Source organism: Nannospalax galili, unplaced genomic scaffold (assembly GCF_000622305.1).
Source record: "Nannospalax galili isolate Female #2095 unplaced genomic scaffold, S.galili_v1.0 scaffold113, whole genome shotgun sequence".
NCBI lineage: Eukaryota > Metazoa > Chordata > Mammalia > Rodentia > Spalacidae > Nannospalax > Nannospalax galili.
Genome location: NW_008335444.1, coordinates 3,729,333 through 3,752,334, shown reverse-complemented (window position 1 = coordinate 3,752,334; position 23,002 = coordinate 3,729,333). Strand labels below are relative to the sequence as shown.

The window sequence follows — 23,002 nt, the reverse complement described above, 5'->3', positions numbered from 1 at the left end:
GAGCACTACAATTGATGGTCTAACCCCAGCTTCAAGGCCTAAAAACCACATCATTGACCAGCACAACAAACAACATTGGTGCAATAGTGGCACTTTTGTCTTGGGGGTAATCAACAGCTATCTAATTGGACTTAAAGCCCACTCAGTGGGAAGAAACTCATTTGTGGTACCATAAACCTAGCTAAATACACATAGCTGGAGAGATCATAGATCTTAGAGAAAACTCCAAGGCTGTCCCATCCCTAGACAAATAAAATATGGATCCTTAAATCTATAGACAAGTATCCCAGTCGCCACCCATCAAAGAAGCTTCTTTTTCAAGAGACTGAGATAGTTACAGAGTTCCACAACGGGTCACACACAGAGATTGTCTGTGAATTGCCCAAATCTAAGTGGCACATTTAGGATACAACTTATACACTAAGGCTCACGGAACATAGAACAAGGGATGAAGAGAACACTAATGCATCTTTCAGTTCTCATCAATGAAGCTCCCTCATGCAACAAAGTGCCAGGAATGCAAAAGGCCACAAATGGCCAACCACAGAGAATAAGAGTTTGCAGAGTGTGGGTCCATGGACAGGACTCCTATATTAAAATCCACCCACCCAGGGCTCAGGGATCTTTGTGGAAGAGGGGGGCGGAAAGATTGTAAGAGCTCGGGTGGAGGTGCAGGACCATATGGAAACAGTGCTACAGGCTCCTAGGACTCTTCTCATACAAACCTACAGCAATGGTGTCAGCATGCATAAGACCCATGCAAACTTAAGCAGACAAAACCCAGCACAGAACTGTGGAAATGAACAGCAAGCCCCAATCTTAGTTGAAGAATTACCGGCAGCTGATTACTGCTGGGTGAGGAAGAGCTGATCTTCTTAAAGGGAGGGACTCTAGATAGGCTGACTAAATCCCAGTGAGCAAACTTGCACTGACAGACATCTTGGGACACTAACATTACATGATCAGCCTTAACACAAATGACAGACTGTATGAACTCCAGTGGGGAGGCTATGGGAGGGTACCAAAGGGGAAGGGAGTATAAAGATGATATTATGTATAAATACACAAAAATTCAATAAAAAATTAAAAAATATAGATTGAATTGCTACTAATATATCAATGTCTCAAATTGTTCAACAGCAAGAATCCTTCTTCTTTTTTTTTTTTTTTTGGTCTTTTTGGGACAGGGTCTCTCTGTAGCCCCAGCTGTCCTGGAACTCACTATGTAGACCAGGCTGGCCTTGAACTCACAGAGATCCACCTGCCTCTGCCTCCCGAGTGCTGGGATTAAAGGCATGTGCTACCACGCCCAGCTCAGCAAGAATCCTTCTTACAAATATGATTATGACTATGTGAAAGGCACACAGAGAACACATTAATGCTGTGTGTCACACATTAATGAGTGACTACGTGAAGGACTCACAGAGAACATGAATACTGTGTTAGTGTGACTATGTGAAGGACACACAGAGAACATGTTAATGCTATGCTAGTCAGTGTGACTGTGTGAAGGACACACAGAGAACATGAATGCTGTGTTAAGTCACTGTGACTGTGTGATGGACACACAGTGAACATAAATGCTTGTTAGTCACTGTGACTGTGTGAAGGACACACGAGAACATGAATGTTGTATTAGTCAAAACTTTTTATAAGTCTGATTGTTTTCAAAGTTAAAATTTTGTTTTGTTTTGCTATTTGAGACAGAGTCCTCCTGTAACCCCAGCTGACCTGAAACTTGCTGTGTAGACCAGGCTGGCCTCCAGATGACAGAGATCTGCCTGTCTGCTGGGATTAAAAGCAAGTGCCACCATGCTCGGCCCCAAAGAAAAATTTTTAAAAATTTAAAACTTAGAACCCCAGATATATGTAGAGCATTTTTGGGGTATGTGGGGGGGGTAGTCTTTTTGAGACAGGGTTTCTCTGTAGATCCAGCTAGCCTGGAACTCACTATGTAGGTCAGGGTAACCTGATCTTACAGAGATCCTCTAGCCTCTGCCTCCTGAGTACTGGGATTAAAGGCATGGGCCACCCTGCCCAGCTAGAACTTTTGTTTTTATATATCAGTTAAAATGAACTTAAATTTAAAAAGCAATTATAAAAGTCTTTCAGCATATTTCACAATATATATACCAAAATGCATAAAAAAACTTAGAAATTCTTAGCAGGTCATGGTGGCACACACCTTTAGTCCCAGCACTCAGGAGGCAGGGGCAGGTGGATCTCTGTGAGTTCAAGGCCGGCCTGGTCTACATAGTGTCCAGGCCAGTTGGGACTACAGGGAGACCCTGTCTCAAATAATAAAAACTTAGAAATTCTCAAATGAAAAAAATGAAAAATATCACCATTTATCAACTAATGTAATTTACTGTTGCTTTTTAATGTGACCTTATAGATATTTATGCATATATGTATAAATGTATACTTCTATATATTCAAATGCTCCTATAAGGCAATTTCAAAATTAAATGAAATAATATTGTCAAACATGGAAAACCCTACAGTGACCATATACTTACAACATGTACAATTGACAAAAATTGGTATAAATAATATACATGTATATTTTAGATGCTGGTGTGAGGGGAACATATGTATGATGGGGCAATTTAAGAAAGAAAAGACAACCTTATCCGTAATTAGGGAATATAGATTAAGTCCATGTGATACTTACTCATTTTGGGTAGATTACCAAAAAGTACAAAGTAAAGAATAGCATAGATTGAGAGAATGTGGAAGGCAAGAGGACAAAGACTGGTCCAGCCACTTTGGAAACATCTCTGTAAGAGCTGTCTTGTACAGCTGAACATCTCTGGCCTGAGAAATGGTCAGAAGATAAAGGCACTTGCCCCAAAAGTCTGACCCAGGAACTCACTTTAAAAGTCAGAAGCCAGATGTGACGGCTAATCCTGGGTGTCAATTTGACTGGATCTGGGATTAACTGAAATGAGAGAGATCTTCTTAATTGGTTCATCTGAAGCTGGAAGATACACTCTAAATGGGAGTGTTACCTTCTGATGGCAGCTCGTATAAAAGGCCATGGCAGAGGAGAATGTTTTTGCTTTTTGCTGCTTCCCTTCTCTCTCTCACTGGTGAGTTCGTCTTGCTGCTGTAGACTGAAGACTAGCTGATCTTTTGGAATTCATCAGACCTTCAGCACCAGATTGGGACTACTGAGACATCCAGCCTCGTGGACTGAGCAACTACGGAGTCTCAGCTTCTCCAGTGTGGTGCAGCCATTGTTGGACTACTCGGACTCTATCTTATGAGCTAAGCTGATAAATCCTTATACATATATATTAATTCTACCGGTTCTGTTTCTTTGGAGAACACTGACTAATACACCAGATGTGGGGGCAAGACAGATAGCTCAGCAATTAAGAGCACTGGCTATTCTTGCAGAAGACTCAGGTTAGATTTCCAGCACCCACATGGCAACTAACAACTGTCTTTAACTCCAGTTCCAGGGGATCTGATGCCCTCTTCTGTCCTCCACAGGCATTGTATGACATGGGAGCACTTACATACATGTAGGCAATACACTCATATGCATAAAATGTAAATAATAAAGAAAATACTTTTTTAAAAAGTCAAATGTGGTGGTGTACATCTGGAACCCCAGCACTCCTACAGCAAGATGGGAAGCAGAGACTGGAGAACTGTCCAGAAGCCTGATGGCCAGCTAGCCTGGAGTATGCAGTGTGGTAAGAACAAGATACTGCCTCAACAAGGTGGAGAGATCTGACTTCCTAAAGTTGTTCTCTAACATTCACATGCATGACCTACCATGAACATGCATGCACACGCACACACACACACACACACACACACACACACACACACACACACACCAACTTTTAAAATGAAAAACACCTCTATATCCTCTGACCCAACAATGCATTTCCTAGGGTCAAATGGATTCAGTCATGTACTAGAGGTAATCAACAGTGCACTTAGGAGCCTTGTTTATAATTACCAGTCACAAAAGCTAGGTTTTGTGGCGCATTAGTTTATATAATTGGAGGAGGAGGCTTTTAAAGAAAAGGATGCGAGCTAGTGAAGGTGGTACATTCCAGTAATTCCAGTACTTGGGAGGTGGAGGCAGGAAGATCAGGAGTTCATACTCTGCTTTTTGAACAAAAGTTCCCAGAAAAATTGCATCTTGAAACTGAACATTCTGCAAAGGCTGATCAACTGATTAGAACTTCAATAATTATGGAGCGTTTGAAATGCTGCAGGTCTAGATCCTAATCACAATTTATCTTGGGCTATCTTTTTTTAAAAAATATTTTACTTATTTTTTACTTTGAATATGAGTGTATTGCCTGTATGTATGTGAGTGCAAGAGCAGTCAGTGCTCTTAACCCCTGAGCCCCTTAACCCTTCCAGCCCCTATCTTGGGCTATCTTTAGCCCCTTAACTAGCCACTCCTTGCCTGCCTTTGTTTCTGACTTAACATCCTGTGACTAACAGATAAAAAACCTTTGGAGTGTAAAAAGGTCACTAGCTTCCACTAACCAAAAGACTGAGTGTCATCAGACTGCATCTGAGGCCTATAGCTGAGATTTCTCTTTTGCTGTAACCACCTAAGTACTGTTTCCACCAATGTATTTGAAAAGTGTCAGCCGGGCTTGGTGGCACATGCCTTTAATTCCAGCACTCAGGTGGCAGAGGCAGGCGGATCTCTGTGAGTTCGAGGCCAGCCTGATCTATGTAGTGAGTTCCAGGCCAGCAGGGGATATAGGGAGACCCTGACTCAAAAAGAGGAAAGAAGTGGGGGGAGGGGGGGAAGAAAAGTGTCTTGATTTATGACTTCTTTGTTGTTACTATAAAAACTTCATGAAACTGTTACCTCATTGGAACACAGAATTTGGGGTAACCTGAATCTGTGTTCTGGGGCCATAGTCACTCGTATTTGGCTCCTGAATGAATTCTTAACCCCTTTGAGGTGACAGTTGCTCTTTTGCATTGACAGCTACATAGCAAGTCTGACTTAGACATGACTATTTCTCAGAAAAAAGTGAAATAAGAAAAGATAATAGAACTATGAATATACATTTAAGTTCAAAAGTATTTATAATGGGAAAAAGCAAACCACAAAACTCAGTTATTACAGGTTGTGCACTCAAAATCAGAAAATGTATACATTTAGTGAACTTTTCGACAAAAAAAATAATTTTATGCTCATAGCTGCTGTGGAACTCAATACATTCCTGACAGGAACAATTTTCCACTGGTCTGGTTAGTGAAGTGAATTTCTACTAGCACATTTAGCAACTTAAATAATCACAGAAAAAAATGTTGAGTAATACAAGCAAATCTGGTTAGGATATATATGTGTGTATATAGATATCTAAATATATATGGTATATGTCATTTTTATAAATTTCAAAAAGAAACAAAACATTGTTAGCCAAAAGGTATCTACTAAAAAGGGCAAGCAGAACACACCAACAAAGTTCAGGATCATTCTGACGGGGAAGAGGCAGAAATATATGCTAAATAATGGTAGGGTAGTGAAGTTAGATTTTAATGGTATGTTCACGCTTAACGTACCTGTTAAATTTTTGTGCGCAGCAAATGTTAGATGGAACTTGACACCCCAAATATCACAGCTTTCCTCCTTCCCCTTCCTTTATCCCCATCCCGCGTCAAGTATATGCTTCCTGAGACGTGTGTGGTGCCAGAGATGGGCCCAGCAGAGAACTGGCAACCCTCGGAAACAAGAACCGCGACTTTGGGGCTTTTATTTGGGGCAGAGCGGGGCGAGAAGGAGTGCAGTGTAGTGGGACTATTCGGTGTACCAAGCTCCCCGTAAGGGGCGAGCTCTGATTAGGGGGTTATTCTTATCAGAATGCTGATTAGGACTTTCACGTCCAGCCGAGCAAGGCCCAGCCCTTTTACACTCAAACTTCCCACTTTCCAGCTGTGCGAGGTCTCCTTGCCAACCTCCGGGGCGTCTTTCTGGTAAGTCCACGTTCTCAGCAGCTCACTCCATTACGTAACCTCTTCCTAAAAGATCCACACTTCAGCCCGCCCACGCCGCATAGGCGCTCAGGCCCCGCCTTAGCCCTGCAGCCGAAGGGGGCGTGGCCACCGGAGCCCCGCCTCCCGCCGCGCACAGCCACTGGGCCCCTCCCAAAACCCTGATCGGCGGATCTCGAGCTCCGCGGGGCCCACCCAGGTAGTGTCCGCGGAGCTGCCCGGGCGTAGCGGCAGGAAGCCCGGCTGGGAGCCTGGAAGGGGAGAGGCTCCGCGCGGGTGAGCGTGCGCTGCCCCTGCAGCTTGGGCCCCGGCTCTCCGGCTCTTGGTTCTGGGCCGGAGTGCGAGGCCCTCCGCCCGGCACCTCATCAGAGCCTGCGCGTAGTCGGAGCGTGCGCCTGGGCCGCGGAGCCGCGGGCGGGTGGGCGCGGCGGGGACGCGCGGGGTGAGGGCGGCGGTGAGGCGGGTGACGCCGCGGGGCGGGTTCCAGCGCCAGTGGAAGAAGGGCTCCAGGCCCGGCGCGAGCGGCCCCACCTCTTCCCGGTTTTCCAGACCCTCACAGCGCTTTTGGTGCCATTTGTTACAGAGAATGGAATCTGGCGACTTATGATTTTACTTCCTTTTTGAGAAAAATACTGGTATATTTCATTGCCCCCAAATTAGGTTAGGTGTTCTTTCCCACTAATTTTGTGAAAACATTTTTAATGTGTTCTGGAGGCAGAATGATTGGTTTCAAACTTTTCAGAATTGTGAACTTGAATAAATAAACTTGATCCCTAGGTGGCTGAGCTTCTTAATGTGTAAAGTGTGTGTGTATATACATATATGTGTATATATGCATATATGTGTATATATATATTTATTTCACGTATGGAACCCAGGCCCCTACATGCTAGGCAAGTGCACTATAATCATAGATATATCCATATATTTATTATTCTATCTGGTATTTATAATTTGTGTATGTGCTTTTATATGATTAAAAGTAGTACTGATGTAATTTTTCCACTTGTGAAGATTAGAAGAAACAGTAAACACAACGAGCACTCTGTTACTTATAAAAATAATAGCATTTTTCCCCCTGTTTGGTATATGGTTTTAATTTTCAGTATTAGAAGAATTGTGAAGTATCCAGTTTTGTGTAAAATGAAGTTGAAGGATTTGCTGTAGATTTCTACATCTGATAGTTGAAAGGGCAAGTGATCAGTAAACAGAAGTCAGCTGGGTGCACAGTGGCAGTGAGCAGTATATATGTTTCATGCTCCTCTGTGTGGAAAAGGACTTTCCTCCAGAGGAAATCACTTAAGAGGAAGAAAAGTTTGGTATATGTAGTGTCATGATGCATTCACTCTTGCTTTGAGGTAAAGCCATCAGACATGTAATCGTATGGTACTTTACATGTGAGCTTACTTGAGGGTACAATGTATCTTAACCATGCAATTTCCTCAACAGAATATTGAAGAATGTTTGTTCCAAGATCTTTGAAGATCAAGAGAAATTCTAATGATGACCTCAAAAGCTGTGTAGCTAAGAAAAGTAAGCCAGAAACAGAGGACCTTCAGTTGGACAAAGACAGAAAGGTTTCATTTGGTGCAGTAGATAGAAAAGAAGCCTCCACACTAGACAGGCCCAGCAGTGAAGCAAGCCCCTTTCCCAGTCTTGCTGGCCAGTTGGCTGAGGTTGGTTCGGTAGGACCAGAACAGTGTATGAAGGATAGCCATCTTTCTGAAGAGCCTGTGAAGTCATTTTCCAAAACCCAGCGCAGGGCAGAGCCTGGGGAACCGGTCTGTGTTGTCTGTGGTCGGTACGGAGAGTATATCTGTGATAAGACAGATGAAGATGTGTGTAGCTTGGAGTGCAAAGCAAAACATTTGCTGCAAGTCAAGGAAAAGGAAGAGATGTTAAAACTTAGCAGCCCACAGAAAGGTGCTTCTGAACCAGAGTCTCCACTGGATGCTGTTTACATCTACAGAGAGCACCCCTTTATTGTGAACCTTCAGGAGGACCAGATTGAAAATCTTAAACAGCAGCTAGGAATTTCAGTTCAAGGGCAAGAAGTCACCAGGCCCATTATTGACTTTGAGCATTGTGGTTTCCCTGAGACATTAAATCAGAACTTGAAGAAATCAGGCTACGAGGTGCCAACTCCCATCCAAATGCAGATGATTCCTGTGGGGCTTCTGGGAAGAGACATCCTGGCCAGTGCAGACACTGGCTCTGGAAAAACGGCTGCTTTTCTCCTTCCTGTTATCACCCGAACTTTATTTGAGGTAATTTATAGAGCTCACATGTATTCTCAGAAAATGATATAGTGTTTACCAAGCTCATCCTTAACTATGGTAAATTTGCAAGCTGCAACTGAATGTGAGTTTAGTCTCTGAAGTTCCTAATGGCATGTGTATGCAAAAGATAATGTTAGAGAGTATTTCTTTTATTATGTCGAGCCAAAGATCTCTTCCTTGAAGCTCTGAAAATTAATTTCCTTAAAAAACATTTTATTTTTAGGAGATAGTTTTTTTTTAAAATTTCATATGTATACAAGTATTGCCTGTGTGTAGGTAAGTGCACCCGTGTTGTGCAGTGCCTGAGGAGGACAGAAGAGGCTGTCAGATCCCCTGGAACTGGCATTATATTATGGACAGCTGTTAGCTGCCATGTGGGTGCTGCGATTAGAACCCAGGTCTTCCGCAAGAACAACCAGTGTTCTTAACTGCTGAGCCATCTCTCCAGCCCCACAGATTTTTTATTAAAAGAACAAACTTTTGATTTGGAGGAAAAATCTTGCTTACCAGATGGATGAGCTGCAGTTTATGTGTCAGCTAAGCCTTTTGGGATTTGAAGAAGCTAACTGCTGTATATTAAAATTATAATGCTATTTACCCTGTCAAAATGTACTATTAAATGTGACTCCTCATTCATCTTAAAGTAATATTGTGTTCCTCATGGCCTGGTGGCATAGGACTGGAATCCCAGCTCTCTAGAAGCTGAGGCAGGAGGATTAGGTTCTAGACCAGTCTGAGCTACATAGTAAGACCTTGTCTCAAACACAGCAAGACAAAAATACTAGGTAGCTTGTTAGTTTGTAGTATATAAAGCAACTTCACACACAATTTAACCAATATATTGCATATATGTTTTGTCTAGTACAAGCTGGGTGTCATCTGAAATGGTTGGAACCAGAAATATTTAAGATTTTGGAGGCTTTCCAATTTTAGACTATTTACATAGACTTTACTGCTGAACATGCCTAAACCAAAATACAGAGTGCTCTAGAATCTCACACTTGAACACCATGTTGGTGCGCAAAATGTTTTTTAAAGAGCATTTTGACTCAGACAGGCATTGGGGAGGCTCAACTTATTCTGGTGAGTTTATGAGCTTTGAATGCAGCAAGGAAAGAAGAACAGAAAATGTGGGCAAAGAAGGAAGATAAAGAGGAAATCTGGAGAACTAAAGAGTAGAAGATAATGTAAGGAGGGAAAAGGGGCTAGATGGTCAAAATACAGGTCAACCCTAGGAGACTCAGTAGAGCTAAAAAGAAGAAATGCCTGCGTGTGTGGATGCCTCTCATACACGTGAAATAAAGAATTGACTGTGAAAGTGCTGAGAGCGAATAATCAAAGGTACAGTGCCAAGCTTTGATGAGTCTTCATGGTGACTATGGATTTCCTCTTCTGAAGAGGATAACTAGAAATTGCAAGGTCCAGTCAACTAGGAACAAACCTTCAGTTTTCCCACTTTGCTACGGTAGACGCCCTGGCCCACTTTTGGTCTTCAAATGTATGTCTAGTTATGTAAGAACTCGGCTCAATTTATTATGGTTTTTGGAGAAAAGTCTGCATGCAGTGAGCCAAAGGCAGGAGATGCGGATCTGGAGCTGATGGGATACTTTTCCTGGTATCACTCTGAAGGGCATAGTTCATGTTGGCAGGCATTAATTATTGACCCCTTGTTTTTCTTACCTTTGCAGGACAAAACTCCATCCGCACTCATTCTTACGCCCACGAGAGAATTAGCCATTCAGATAGAGAGGCAAGCCAAAGAACTGATGAGTGGTCTGCCACGAATGAAGACCGTGCTTCTTGTGGGGGGCTTACCTTTGCCCCCACAGCTTTATCGCTTGCGACAGCATGTTAAGGTAAATACTCCTTTGAGAGATGGCCTTTGAAAGATATGTAAGCAACACAGGAATTAGTGTGGGGTGGTTCCCCTTGAAGATTAAATGTGATATTACATAGCTTTTATATTCCAACCTACTGAGTCTTAATTTTTCCCCCAAAGTTAATTTTATAGATGGGTATATTGGTTCACATCTGTAATCTCAGCCATCGGGGGCGATGAGGCAAGAATATCACTGAGAGTTTGAAGCCAATGTGACCTACATAGTGAGTTAAAACAAAATGTTCTTGGGACTGAAGAGATGGCTCAGTAGTTAAGAGCACTGGCTGCTCTTGAAGAGGACCGGGTTTATTCCCAGCACTCACATGGGAGCTAACAACCATCTATAACTCCAGTGGCAGGGGAATTCATCACCCTTTTCTGACCTCCATGGGCATTGTGGTTTATCTCACGTAATCATCACATTTGCTCTGAAGATGGGATTGTATATCCCATCTTTTATGATTGAGAAGGTAGAGCTCAGAATGCTGGGATTTAAATATTTGTAGCCCATAAATAATAGTTGCCAAAACTGGAACCTTACCTTAACTGACTGATTTTTCCTTCACTGTGCTGCTATGTGTTGTCTATATTCTCTGATAAACAAAAGTATGTGAAAGTAATGTGATATCATTGGGACTTGGTGACATTATGGTCATCGATAGCTTACTTTGGTAAGCTTCAGTTTCTTGAGTTAGGATGGTTGTACGTACGTGCCTCGAAAGTCAATTCAGTTTAATGAGAAGGTTGGCACAGAGGCTGGCCAGTTAAAGTTGTCTGTAGTGTAAGTGTACTAGCTAGGCCCTGGAGGTCCTCTGCTTTTTGGGGTATTACCTTTTTAGTTTCTGGATTGGCAGGGAAGTCCTGAAGTCCCAAGGGATGAGCTGAGATGCCAGTTGAGGGGGCATTGTGTTTAAAAGGGACAACAGTTACCAGCAGGTATAGAACTACTGCAGTATTCAGAAACTTCTGTATTGATCCCAGCCTTTCTTACAGGAATATAATCTCATCAAATGTGTTTGACAGATTTACAAGAAGTAAAAAATGTAATTGCAAGACATTGCAGATCGGTAATTAGTAGGGAATTGGATCATTGATTTCCTTTGTAGATCTTCACGCTGAAAATTTGTAAGTTCAGCAGTAGTGTCTATAGTCAACAATATATTTTGTGAACATTAAATTGGGTTAGTAAAGCTTGCTACAGTCTCAGATAGCATTGGATTTATTTTCATTGCATAGCATTGAAAACATGATGTACATAGATGTGTAGGTGTAAATTTTAAGTCTTTAAATGGATAATCTTGCAATTCCATTCTTTGTTTCTTCAGTTTTTCAAGACAAATTCTTATATCTAGCAGGGTGGCCTCAGACTCTAGATTCTCCCATTTCAGCTTCCTGAGTGCTGAAATTGGTCCATCATGCTGGCTGCATTTCCATTTACAGAAACAAAAAAGTTAATGCATTGGTGCATCTCCACTTTGCGATATTTAGTAACTTATCTGATCAGATGGAATGTTTTCGCATATTTTTAAAAATCTACTTAAACAAAAGAAACCAGTATAGTGTAAGAAACTTTTCTTTCGTGTTTCTTGGAAGTTGCTGGCTTAATGCCCCACCACTCCCATGTACTTCAGAGTGTGATTCCAACAAGCAAAGACATTATTATTAGTACATACAGTGCAGTTACAGAGTGAGAAAAGTAACGTCAACACATTAGAAATCAGAAATTAGCATATCATTCACACCTTGGACTCCATTTTTGTAACACACACACACACACACACACACCCTCCACCCCCAGCACAAAAATCTGATTCAAGCTGGATGTGATGGCAAATGCCTGTAATTCCAGCATTCTGATGACTGAGGCAGGAAGATTTAGATTTAGAGTTCAAGGCCATCCTGGGCTACATAGTGAAACCCTGTCTCAAAAAATAAACATGAATAAATAGATACATTAGGATCATATATTGTATTTAGGTATCATGTGTGGTGGTGAGTGTTGTCACCTGACATATTCTAGAATCACCTGAGAGTTGGGCTTCTGGACATACCCATTGGGGATTACCTTGATTACAATAATTGATTCAAGAAGACCCATATTAATTGTGGTGGCACCATTTCCTGGGAAGGGAATCCTGGACTGTATAAAATTGAAAAAGCAAGCTGAGCACTCATATGCATTTATTGCTGCCAGCTTTCCGATTGTAGATGTGATGTGACCAGCTGCCTCAAGCTCCTGGCACCTTGACTTCCCTGCCATGGAGGACCTGTGAGCCAGAACAAGCCCTTGAGCCCTGAAGTTGCTTTTGCCAGAGTTTTTGTTTGTTTTGTTTTAAGACAGAGTCTTTTTGTAGCTCCAGATGACCTGGACTAGGATATGTAGACCATCCCAGCCTCAATCTCACAGATACCCCCTTGCCTGGGATGAAAGGTGTGTGCCACCACACCGAACTTGTCAGGGTATTTTATTACAACAGGGAAAGAAGCTAAGACAGTATGTCTCAGTCATCTTCAGTTTGGGATGGTTCTTCAGTCTTTATGTTTTTTCATGAGCTTGATACTTTTGAGATTTACAAGTCATTTGTTTTTGTTGTTATTTCTTTTATTGATTTTTCTCTTTTTCTTTTTTAAGTTTTGTGTGTGTGAGAAAGTATGCCTGTGGTATATGTATGCGATGAATGTGCATGTGTATGTGCAGGTGTGTACTCCTATGCACTTTTAGAGATTAGAGGAGGATGTTGGGTGTCCTCTATCACTCTGACTTAATCTTTGAAACAGGATAGTTCACCAAATCTGGGGCTAGTCTGGCAGCCCAAAAGCCCAGAAGTCCCAGCTTTTTAGTGGATTCTTGGGATTTGAACTCAGATCCTCATGCTTCCACATCAAGTGCTCCTACCCACTGAACCATCTGCCCAACATGTTGTTGTTTTGAGATAGGTTCTCACTGTATAGCCTAGGATCTGGCCTCAGACTTGTAGAAGTCCTCCTACCTTACCATCTCAAGTTCTCAGATTACAGGTGTGCTCTACCATGCCCAGCTTACAAGCCACTTTGAACAAACATCTCAAATGATTAGCTTCAATAGTCTTTCTTTGACAGAAATATAGAGGAAGTACTTTGTTCTTTTCATTGCATCCTTTTGGGTAGCAAACTTCTTTACCTGGTTTCATGCATGCTAAGGAAACACTCTACCGCTCAGCTACACTATGACCTTGCAGACTATTATTAATTTATCTTTTTCTCGATGGCTTTATCAGTAATTTTTTTCCTTTTATGTGAAGTAATTTAGAAGAAATACTTTCAGTTATATAGACGTATGTTTCACCAGACTTTCTTTTCATTTATTATATCACTAAAGGTTATAGTCTCATATCACAATTTGTTTTGACCTGCTTTGACCAGTGGAAGCATCTTGAGTTGGTTTCTGTGACTTTTGGTCATATCTCGTCTTCTCTGAGTATTTACTCTCTAAAGAACATGGTCCCTGTTTGCCTTGTTCTTTCCCTGGCCAGTCCTGGAATCATGTCCTCCAAGGAGCCCTTAGTAGAGATCCACTTCAGGGATTACATAGATGTGCTTGTCTTTTTTCCCATTAATCCTTTAGATTCACCTTTCCATTTTATGTAGGACCGGACAGACCTCTCCTTTTATTGCTTATCATACGTACCACAATAGCATTTATTTTCTTTATTTCTTTCTTTAAATGACAGCTTTTCCAAGAGCAGGAGTTGTATGTGACTTAACTCATCATTGAAGTCTGAGCACTTAGCATAGTATCTAACGTATACTAGCTATTCATTAAAAATAGAATGAAAGGCCAGATATGGTGGGGACACATCTATAATCCCAGCACTCAGAAGGTAGAGGCAGGAGGATCACAAATTTGAGGCAAGCCTGGGGTACACCCTGTCTCAAAAAATAAACAAAAAGATAGAACAAATGAATAATATGATCTAATTTTTAATTTCTTCATTCTTTTATTCAGGTTATTATAGCAACCCCTGGACGACTTCTGGATATAATAAAACAGAACTCTGTAGCACTTAACAGCATAAAAATTGTCGTAGTAGATGAAGTAAGTATTGTGTGTAAAAAATATTAGGGGTCCTGGGGAGATGCAAAGCATGAGGGCCTGAGCTTAGATCCTCAACACTCATTATTTAATCTTTTAGGGTATAGTGAGGTTGAAGAACACTGAAAAAATTTTCTCATAGACTGAGAAGTCCAAAATATGGGAAAATATTGCTAAGTCCTTCGAAAGGTCTGCTAAGTCAGAGTTTTCATGGATAGCCTTTTGGTAGAACTGATTTTATTGCATTTGATTATTGACAGACTTATGGCCAGTATGACTGGGCTTCCCTTTGTTGGTAAGCCCATGTTCTTCAGTTCTCCCCCCTGAGGAATAATCCCTATATAGAACTAAAGTTAGGTTGTATGCATTCTCGTATTTCTTCACAGCATTTTCATTTTTGGCAATAATTAGGGCCTGTCATCCATGCCTACTATCATGGTACAAAAGAAGTATCCATCCAGCAAGCGTGTGTAGTGTCTGTTATGTGCAGCTCCTGACTAGGACTAGGTGCCTTGTCAGTTAAGGAATGTGATTTCTTTATAGCTTAGAAGGAAAATGAGCTGGCAAACAACCAGCTTATTTATACTGAAGTCAGCCTAGAAGTGATGTGTAGATACAGACTGACAAACTCTGGGTGTTTGGCTAGAATTCCAGAGACGTTTTGAGTACTATACACAGAGGTACTGAAATTTTGAGAAAAAAAGTCATACACATGAAATAAAGGCCAGAACATTATCCTACCCACTGAGATACAGAAGAACTCAAATAGGGGCAGGCAAGATGACTCAGTAGATAAAGGTGCTTTCTGCCAAACCTGATGACCTGAGTTCAGTCTCCAGAACCCACATGGTAGAAGGTGAGAACCAACTCCAACAAGTTGTACTCTCATACAAACACAATAAATAAATTAAACTTTTTTATTTTAAGAAGTAAGTACTCAGTCAAGCATGGTGGCGCATACCTTTAATCCTAGCACTCAGGAGACAGAGGCAGGCAGACCTCTGTGAGTTCAAAGCCAGCCTGGTCTACGTAATGAGTTCTAGACCAGCTGGTGCTACAGAGAAAATACCCCCAAAAAAAAGAGAGAGAGTAAATACTCAAATAGACAATGTAGGCACATTGGCACCTGCTTTCTTTTTCCTTTTTTTTTTCCCTCAACATTTTTAATCATGTGTAAGCATGTGTGCCTATGTGTATAAATGAGTGCAATGCCTGTGTAAGCCAAAGGAGGAGACCAGATCCCCTAGAGCTGAGTTCCAGGCAGTTGTGAGCTGCGTTATGTAGGTATTGAGAACTGACTTGGGCCCTCTGCAAGAGCAGTACACACTCTTAACACTGAGCCATCACTCCATCCTGCAAATGCTTTCTTTAAAGGAGTTAGGTGGTCACTATTACAGGCTTCAGGGGCCAGTATGCTCTTAATTAAAACTAATGCATACAACCATAGCAGGATGAAAGTAACTGGCATAAGCACAGTGGCACATACCTATAATCTACTTTAGTGGCAAAAACAGGAGAGGATGAGTATGAGCTCAAGACCAGCGTAGGCTATACAGCAAGACTATCTCTTAAAAACCAATAAAATTGAAAGAAATGAAAACCCGGATGTGGGGCTGGTGAGATAGCTTAGTCAGTAAGGACCTGAGTTTGAGTCCCCTGGATCCTTATTTAAAAAATAAAGCTAGGTGCAGTGACACACTCTTGTAATCCCAGTGCTAGAGAGGTGACACAGATGGATCTCGGGCTCAAAGGCCGCCAGTCGAGCCTATTTGGTGAGTTCCAAACCAATGAGAGACCCTGTCACAAAAGCCATGGGTGGTCCCTGAGGAATGCCACCCAAGGTTGGACCTCTGACCTTCACAAAGGTGTGTGTGCACATCTGCCCACACAGGGGTATCTATAGGAACACTACACACACACACCCAAAAAACCCCCAGGATTAGGTGCACATTCCTATAAACTGAGTGTTCAACCAGAGGCAGAAGCAGGAGGATCTCAAATTCAAGACCACTCTGAGTTACATAGTGATATTCTGACTCAAAACACAAAGAATGGGAACTAGAGAGGTAAGTCAGTGGTTAAGAGCACTTACTGTTCTTGCAGAGGACCTGGGTTTGGTTCCCAGCACACACATGGTGGCTCGCAACTGTCTGGGACACCACTTCCAAAGGATCCAATGCCCTCTTCTGGCCTTCGAGGGCACCAAGCACACATGTGCTGCACATACATGCATGCAGGCAACCACTCATACGCACAAAAGAAAAATAAATAATCTTTTGAAAAATACTAAGGATTGGGAGTATAACTGAATAGTAAAGTACTTGCCTATCATTTGCAAGGTGTTGGGTTCCATCCGCAGCACCATTGAAAACAAACAAAGGAAGTAGAAGAAGATGACTGGATATGACTGTTTCCACAAAACAGGTAAAGCTTGGAATTAGTTCTGAGAGCCATAGTTTGTCAACTAGTAGGGAAAGCTGTTAGTAAAATATAAGACTGTAGATATGCTAATTGTTCAGAAGGAGAAATGAGAGAGTAAATTCATTGGCACTTAACAAAAAGTCTTCTCAGAGGCAGTGGGATCTGAATTGCTCCAAAAATAATTTAGAAACTGGAGGACGTATCAAACATTCCAATGAAGAGAATAAGCAGAGTCGGAAAGCCCAAGTGTCTTACAGAGGGGAAGGAAAGAGACCAGCCAGCTTGAAGAATTCTTTCTGAGAAATAATAGGAAGTAGAGTTGGGTAGCTAGGGTGGGGTCAAATTATAGAGGACCCTGAAAGGGAGGCAGAGAAATCTGGATTTGATGTGGGAGACAATGAGGCTTTCTAAATTACGAGTTGGGGTGTAGCATTTTGAAAGTGGTGGTTTAGGGAGGTTATTCCTCTGCTCAGTACAAGAGAAATTAAAGAAGCACTGTGAGACAGAGCAGCCAGCAAGCTGACAAGGGGTGAAGGGTTCAGGGGCAGGGTGGAGGCGTTGGGACTGGAGGGTTAAATCTGAGAGTCACTGTAAAGTAATCATTTATGAGTCTTCTGCTGACTGCATATGAGGGGAGAAAGCAGCTGGCGAGGTGGCTCCCTAAATTATAGTTGTTATCTTTTACTTTTAGAAAAGGGTAAGTGGGTACATGTTGGGTCCTGGTAATACTATTTGAGTTTGGCTTTCGTGTAAATAATGGATGAAGGGGAAGAAGACTTTTCTCGATGCAGGAAAAGTGCATTGGAGTCCATGTGGTATCTGGTTTCTCTAAGATGAAAGTTGGATGGAAATGAGCAGAGAGACCAGGACTGAGGCTGAGGGCCTGGCATTGGGGTTTGGAAGCTGAGTTGTAACAGAGCACTCAGAGACAGAGGAACTGAGAATGGTGTCTCAGCCTGGGAAGGCAGGGACAGTCTCAGAGTTCTTCACTATGTAGCAGTTAGGAAGAGGGAGCAGCAAGATGGGGGTGGGGAGAAGTTTAGGCCTAAGAAGAAGTCTGACAGGAGACAGAAAGGTGACACTGAGTAGTTTTCAAATTCCAAGGAATTACCTGAGTGCTTGCCCTCCTCTAGAAGTGGCTTCTTTGCTCTATTCAACTGTGCACAGATTTTTATGTTTCCCTTATGTTGTATTCCTGGCTGTATCCTTATAACCAGGCATAGAATCTGCCCAACTTTGCCTAATGATAAGAATCACCTAGAGATCCCATTACTCAGTTGATGCTGGAGGGTGGGTTCAAAGCCAGCCTGGGCTACATGGAAATTTTATCTCCAAAAAACAACAACAAAAAAACCAAACAACACAGAATTTCCTGGCATGCTCAGTGGATGTAATATAAGACTGAACCTTTCACTTGGCTATTCAGTAGCCCAGGAATCCTTTTTAAAAAATATTTTATTTATGGCCAGGTGTGGTGGCGCACGCCTTTAATCCCAGCATTCGGGAGGCAGACGCAGGTGGATCCCTGTGAGTTCAAGGCCAGCCTGGTCTATATAGTGAGTTCCAGGACAGCTGGGGCTACAGGGAGACCCTGTCTCAAAAAAGGCCAAAAAAAATTTATTTATTATTTTTATTTTATGTGTATGAGGGTATTCGCCTGCATGTAGGTAAGTACATCCATGTCGTGCAGTGCCCACAGAGGACAGAAGAAGCCGTCGGATCCCCTAGAACTAGAGTTACGTACAGTTGTAAGCTGCCATGTGGGTGCTGGGATTCAAACCTGGGTCTTCTGCAAGAACAACCAATGTTCTTAACTGCTGAGCCATCTCTGCAGCCCCATCAGTAGCCCAAGAATCTTTAAGCACTCACCCCAGGCGACTGCTACTTTTTGAGAGGCTTGGGACACATTGACTGGTTTGTTGCCTGTTATAAAATTAGGGGCTTCTATAGTGCTTATAATTAAGAATGTTCATATATGGCCGGGCGTGGTGGTGCACGCCTTTAATCCCAGCACTCGGGAGGCAGAGGCAGGCGGATCTCTGAGTTCAGGGCCAGTCTGGTCTACATAGTGTGTTCCAGGACAGCTGGGGCTACAGGGAGACCCTGTCTCAAAAAGATTTAAAAAAAAAAAAAAAAAAGAATGTTCATATATTTATGAAATGGATGGAGTATATTTCCAGGGCTTTTGGCATGCCACATACTGTTGGTTTCAAGGAAGGCAATGCTGGTGAGTGTTCTGTCCCATAGAGCTGTGGTGATAATGGCAGAGTTATACTTAGAACTAACAGTATTCTTATATAATGTCCTTATAAGTTTAGGCCATTTGAGATTTGCTCTTATTCTTTTTCCTGGGTAGATACCTTGAAATGCAGCCCTGTAATGTTTTATCACTCAGTGATGTTTTATCACTGTAATACTTAAGCTCTGTGATGCTGTCTATACACCATGCCTAACTACTGATACAAATGTGAAACTAAGAAAATGGAAAATTTGCCAAATGACCTGATCCAATTATTCCAAGAAAAATGTAGATCAAATGTGTCAGATATCTAAACTTCTGCTGGTGGTATCTGCTTTTTTAAAAATTTATTATTTTTTATGTGTATGAGTGTATTGCCTGCCTGTGTGTAAGTGTACCTGTGTTGTGCAGTACCCACGGAGGTCAGAAGAGGGCATTAGATCCTCTGGAACTGGAGTTATGGACAGTTGTCAGCTGCTGCATGGGTCCTGGAAACTGAACCCAGGTCCTCTGCAAGAGCAGCCAGTGCTCTTAACCACTGACCCATCTCTCAAGCCTCATGGTATATGTTTTTGTAAACCTTAATGACCATTTGACCGATTCCTAGCCCAATGAGCCTGGCCTAATTATAGATCAAAAGGCAGCAGATGTCCTGACCCATACCTGTGATACCTACTTTGTATATTATAATGACTGGGTAAACTCAGGGAATTTTTTTGAGATAACATGACATATCATAGTCAAGAGCCGTACAGCCCAGATACCAGCCATAAAATGATGACCTAGAAAGGTCTTTTAACACCTATCTGTATTTCTGTTGGAGGCCCAGAAATTCTTGAAGTCTTTGTTGCTAATTCTGGGACCTCATGCATGTGAAAAAATAAACGAGGGGCTGGAGAGATGGCTCAGTGGTTAAGAGCAATGGCTGCTCTTACAGAGGACCCGGGTTCAGCCCCCCGCACCCACATGCAGCTAACAACCATCTGTAACTCCAGTTCCAGGGGATCCCATCCTCTCTTCTGATCTCTTTGAGGATTGTACGACACAGGTGCATTTACATACATACATGCAGGCAATACATACATACGCATAAAATAAAAATAATATATATTTTTTTATCTGCTATGAAAAAAACTGTTTATTTTGGTATTTTAATTTAGAAATAGGAAACAGAAAGAGGAAAGGAAAAAGAAACAAAAGTATACAGGCAAAATTTACTTCATGAGCTTCTCACACCCTCATTGTTCACTATGTCTATGATGAAAAAGGGTTCAGCCACCCACAATAATGTTATTTATAGGGATGTGGATCAGTTTCACAAAGAAGCCGATGCATCCCATTATAGCAAATCCTACTGCTGTGGCCATGGCAATCTTCTGGAATTCTTTTCTATCAGGTTTGGTGCATCTTTTAACCAGTCGAATTGAGTCCTTTACAAACTGCCGACTTGGCTCAACAAATTGCATTACCTGATCCATGATTGATTGCGGGATGGCAGCTTAAGAAGACAGAGACACATAACACAAGAAGGGGACTCATAATAAAATATATTTTTTAAAAAAGTACAACGCCTTTAATCCCAGCACTTGGGAGGCAGAGGCAGGCAGATCTCTGTGAATCCAAGGCCAGCCTGGTCTATATAGCGAGTTCCAGGTCAGCTGGGGCTACAGGGAGACCCTGTCTCAAAAAGACTAAAAAAAAAAAGTACAAATGAGCTTTCCAACTCTTCTGGGTGAATGCTTGATCTTTTAGCTGTTTGAAGAATTTTTTCCATGACAAGCGTTGTTCACTTGTAAACCCAGTGCTGGGTGGATGGGTGGGTGGATAGAAACAAGTGATATACCTACGGTGGCAGTATGGAAGGGACAGCCAGTGAGTGTCTGAAGACTGGTAGGCAGAGGCTCTCTGAGAAGGCGTGCTGGGAGCCAAATGAAGAGCCAGCAGCATGAAGATGCTTCTGGGGGAGGGAGGATTGTGACAGGATAGCCCGTGTACAGGTAGTAACAGGAGTATGTGGTGCTGGAGGACAGAAAGCTAGTGTGAGTGAGGGTGAAGGATAGGAGTTGAAGTCAGAGAAGGGGACTATGGAAGTTGAATCTGTTCAAGAACATTGTGTGCATGCCTGGAAATGTAATGGGAGCCTTCTCAGTGGGTAAAGATACTTGAATCAAACCTGACATTCTGAGGTCTATTCCTGGCACATGGTGGAAGGAGAGAATTGTCCTCTGACCTCCGCACGTGCCCTGTGCAGTACATGTATGCCCCCCAATAAAAACTAATGTTAAAAAAAATTTAAGAAGGCTGGGTGTGGTGGTACATGCCTTTAATCTAACACTCAGGAGACAGAGGCAGGCAGATTTCTGAGTTCCAGGCCAGCCAGAGCTATATAGTGAGACCCTGTCTAAAAAACAAACTGTTTTAAATATAATGAAACATATACTACTAAAAATTAATGAGTAAACCAACTGTGGTGGCACATGCCTTTAATCCCAGCACTCAGGAGGCAGAGGCAGGTGGATCTCTGTGAGTTCAAGGCCAGCCTTGTCTACACAGTGAGTTCCAAGCCAGCTGGGGCTACAGGAGACCCTGTCTATAAAAGACCAAAAAATAAGTAAGTAAATAAAAAATTAATGAGTAAAAACCAAAATGGGCCAGCTAGATGGCTCAGCAGTTAAAAGAATTTGTCTGGCAAGCTTGACAGCCCGTTTACTCCCTGGAACTTAGGTTAGGAGAGAACTTTGACCTGCATACAAGGGCCATGGCATGCACATACCTGTACTCACGTACCGTAGTAATAATAAATTTAAAAGAAATGGTAACTTTCATTGTTGTGCTTAAATAAACAAAATGCCTACTCTAAAAACAGGTAGACTAGGATGAGAACTTGCAAAAACCTTTTCAACCATGGTTAGGCTGGGGAGATGGCTCAGTCAGTAAAGTGCTGGAGGACTTGTGTTTGATCCCCAGAATCTATGTAAAAAAGCTGGGTGTGATGATGTGCACTTGTAATCCCAGTGCTGGGTGGGTGGAGACAAGTAAATCTTAAGGCTTGATGGCCAGCCAGCCTAGCCTATTTGGGAGTTTGAGGCCGATGAGAGACCCTGTCCTATCTTTAAGAAAAAAAAAAAAAGGAAAGTGGAGTGGTGAGGAAGGTAGACAGTGCCTATGGAATTTTGACACTAGAGGTTGTCCCTTGGCTTCCACATGCATGAACACATATGCATGTGCACTCCCCATTCCACACATATACAGTCACATGCCTGTCAGCAGCTGGTTTCTGCCACTTGAATGGCCAGAGGTAAGATTTGGGGAGTCTTTGACATAGTCAGTGCTATGGACCATGTTGATCTTACCTAGGAGGAGAGTATAGATGGGAACAAAGAGGTCCTAGCCCAGCCTGTGAAGTTCTTCAGCATTTAGAGATTGAGCAGCAAAGTGTAGAGAGTAGCCCACTGAGAGAGAAGACTCATGAGAGAAGAATGTGTTTGAAGGAGGTGACTGTAATTATGTTATGAATGGACTGTAATTAAGTATATAATATTTCAAGTATATGAATATTCTAAGTTTGGGTTGATTCATTTGTTTCCCTGTTAGACCCTTTGGAACTTGGGACTCTTTATGTGTCCTGACTGCTTAACATCCAGCATTTCAGCTTTGTGTTTGCAATGCAGATTCTAAAGCCAGATTACCAAGCCCTGTGTCCCAGCCTCAGCCCTTGATTACTGTGTAACATACCTTGTTTTCCTAATCTGTAAAATGGGAGTCATAATAGTCCCTGCCTCAGGATCATTAGGAGGGAATGCATCCTACCTGGAAAAGTACCTGGCACATATATATGCTCAGTCATGTGAACTCTGAACTTAGCCACTCAGGAAAGGTTTGGTGAGTGAATGTTTACCATGGGACCTGCAAGGGTCAAGTTTTGATAACAGCAATGAAGAAAAATATAAACAACACTAAAAATAATAATTCTAACATTCTTCTAAGGTAGGAAATAGATTTATAACTAGAAACTGAAGTGTAGAAAGATTAAGATTTTTCTCCCAAGTTCTAATTCATAATGACTTTTTTTTTTTTTTTTTTTTTTGTCTTTTTTAAAAAAGGTCTCCCTATATCTATACGTGTTT

The 23,002-nt window shown here is 42.0% G+C and overlaps 1 protein-coding gene and 1 pseudogene across 2 annotated transcripts in view; one reads left to right on the top strand and one right to left on the bottom strand.

Annotated features, from left to right (window-relative positions):
• Positions 1 to 6,104: 6,104 nt before the first annotated feature.
• Positions 6,105 to 23,002, top strand: part of Ddx59 (DEAD-box helicase 59) — a 28,410-nt gene continuing 11,512 nt past the window's right edge. The window contains exons 1-4 of one of the 2 annotated variants that reach the window (XM_008830267.2): positions 6,105 to 6,184; positions 7,435 to 8,252; positions 9,953 to 10,120; positions 14,129 to 14,218. In XM_008830267.2, the coding sequence (XP_008828489.1) occupies positions 7,446 to 8,252; positions 9,953 to 10,120; positions 14,129 to 14,218 (1,065 nt within the window). In that variant the 5' untranslated portion in view covers positions 6,105 to 6,184; positions 7,435 to 7,445. Of the gene's footprint in view, positions 6,262 to 7,434; positions 8,253 to 9,952; positions 10,121 to 14,128; positions 14,219 to 23,002 lie in introns of both variants that reach the window. The other variant, XM_008830266.3, reaches the window with a different exon arrangement.
• LOC103731805 lies at positions 20,083 to 20,401 on the bottom strand (annotated as a pseudogene).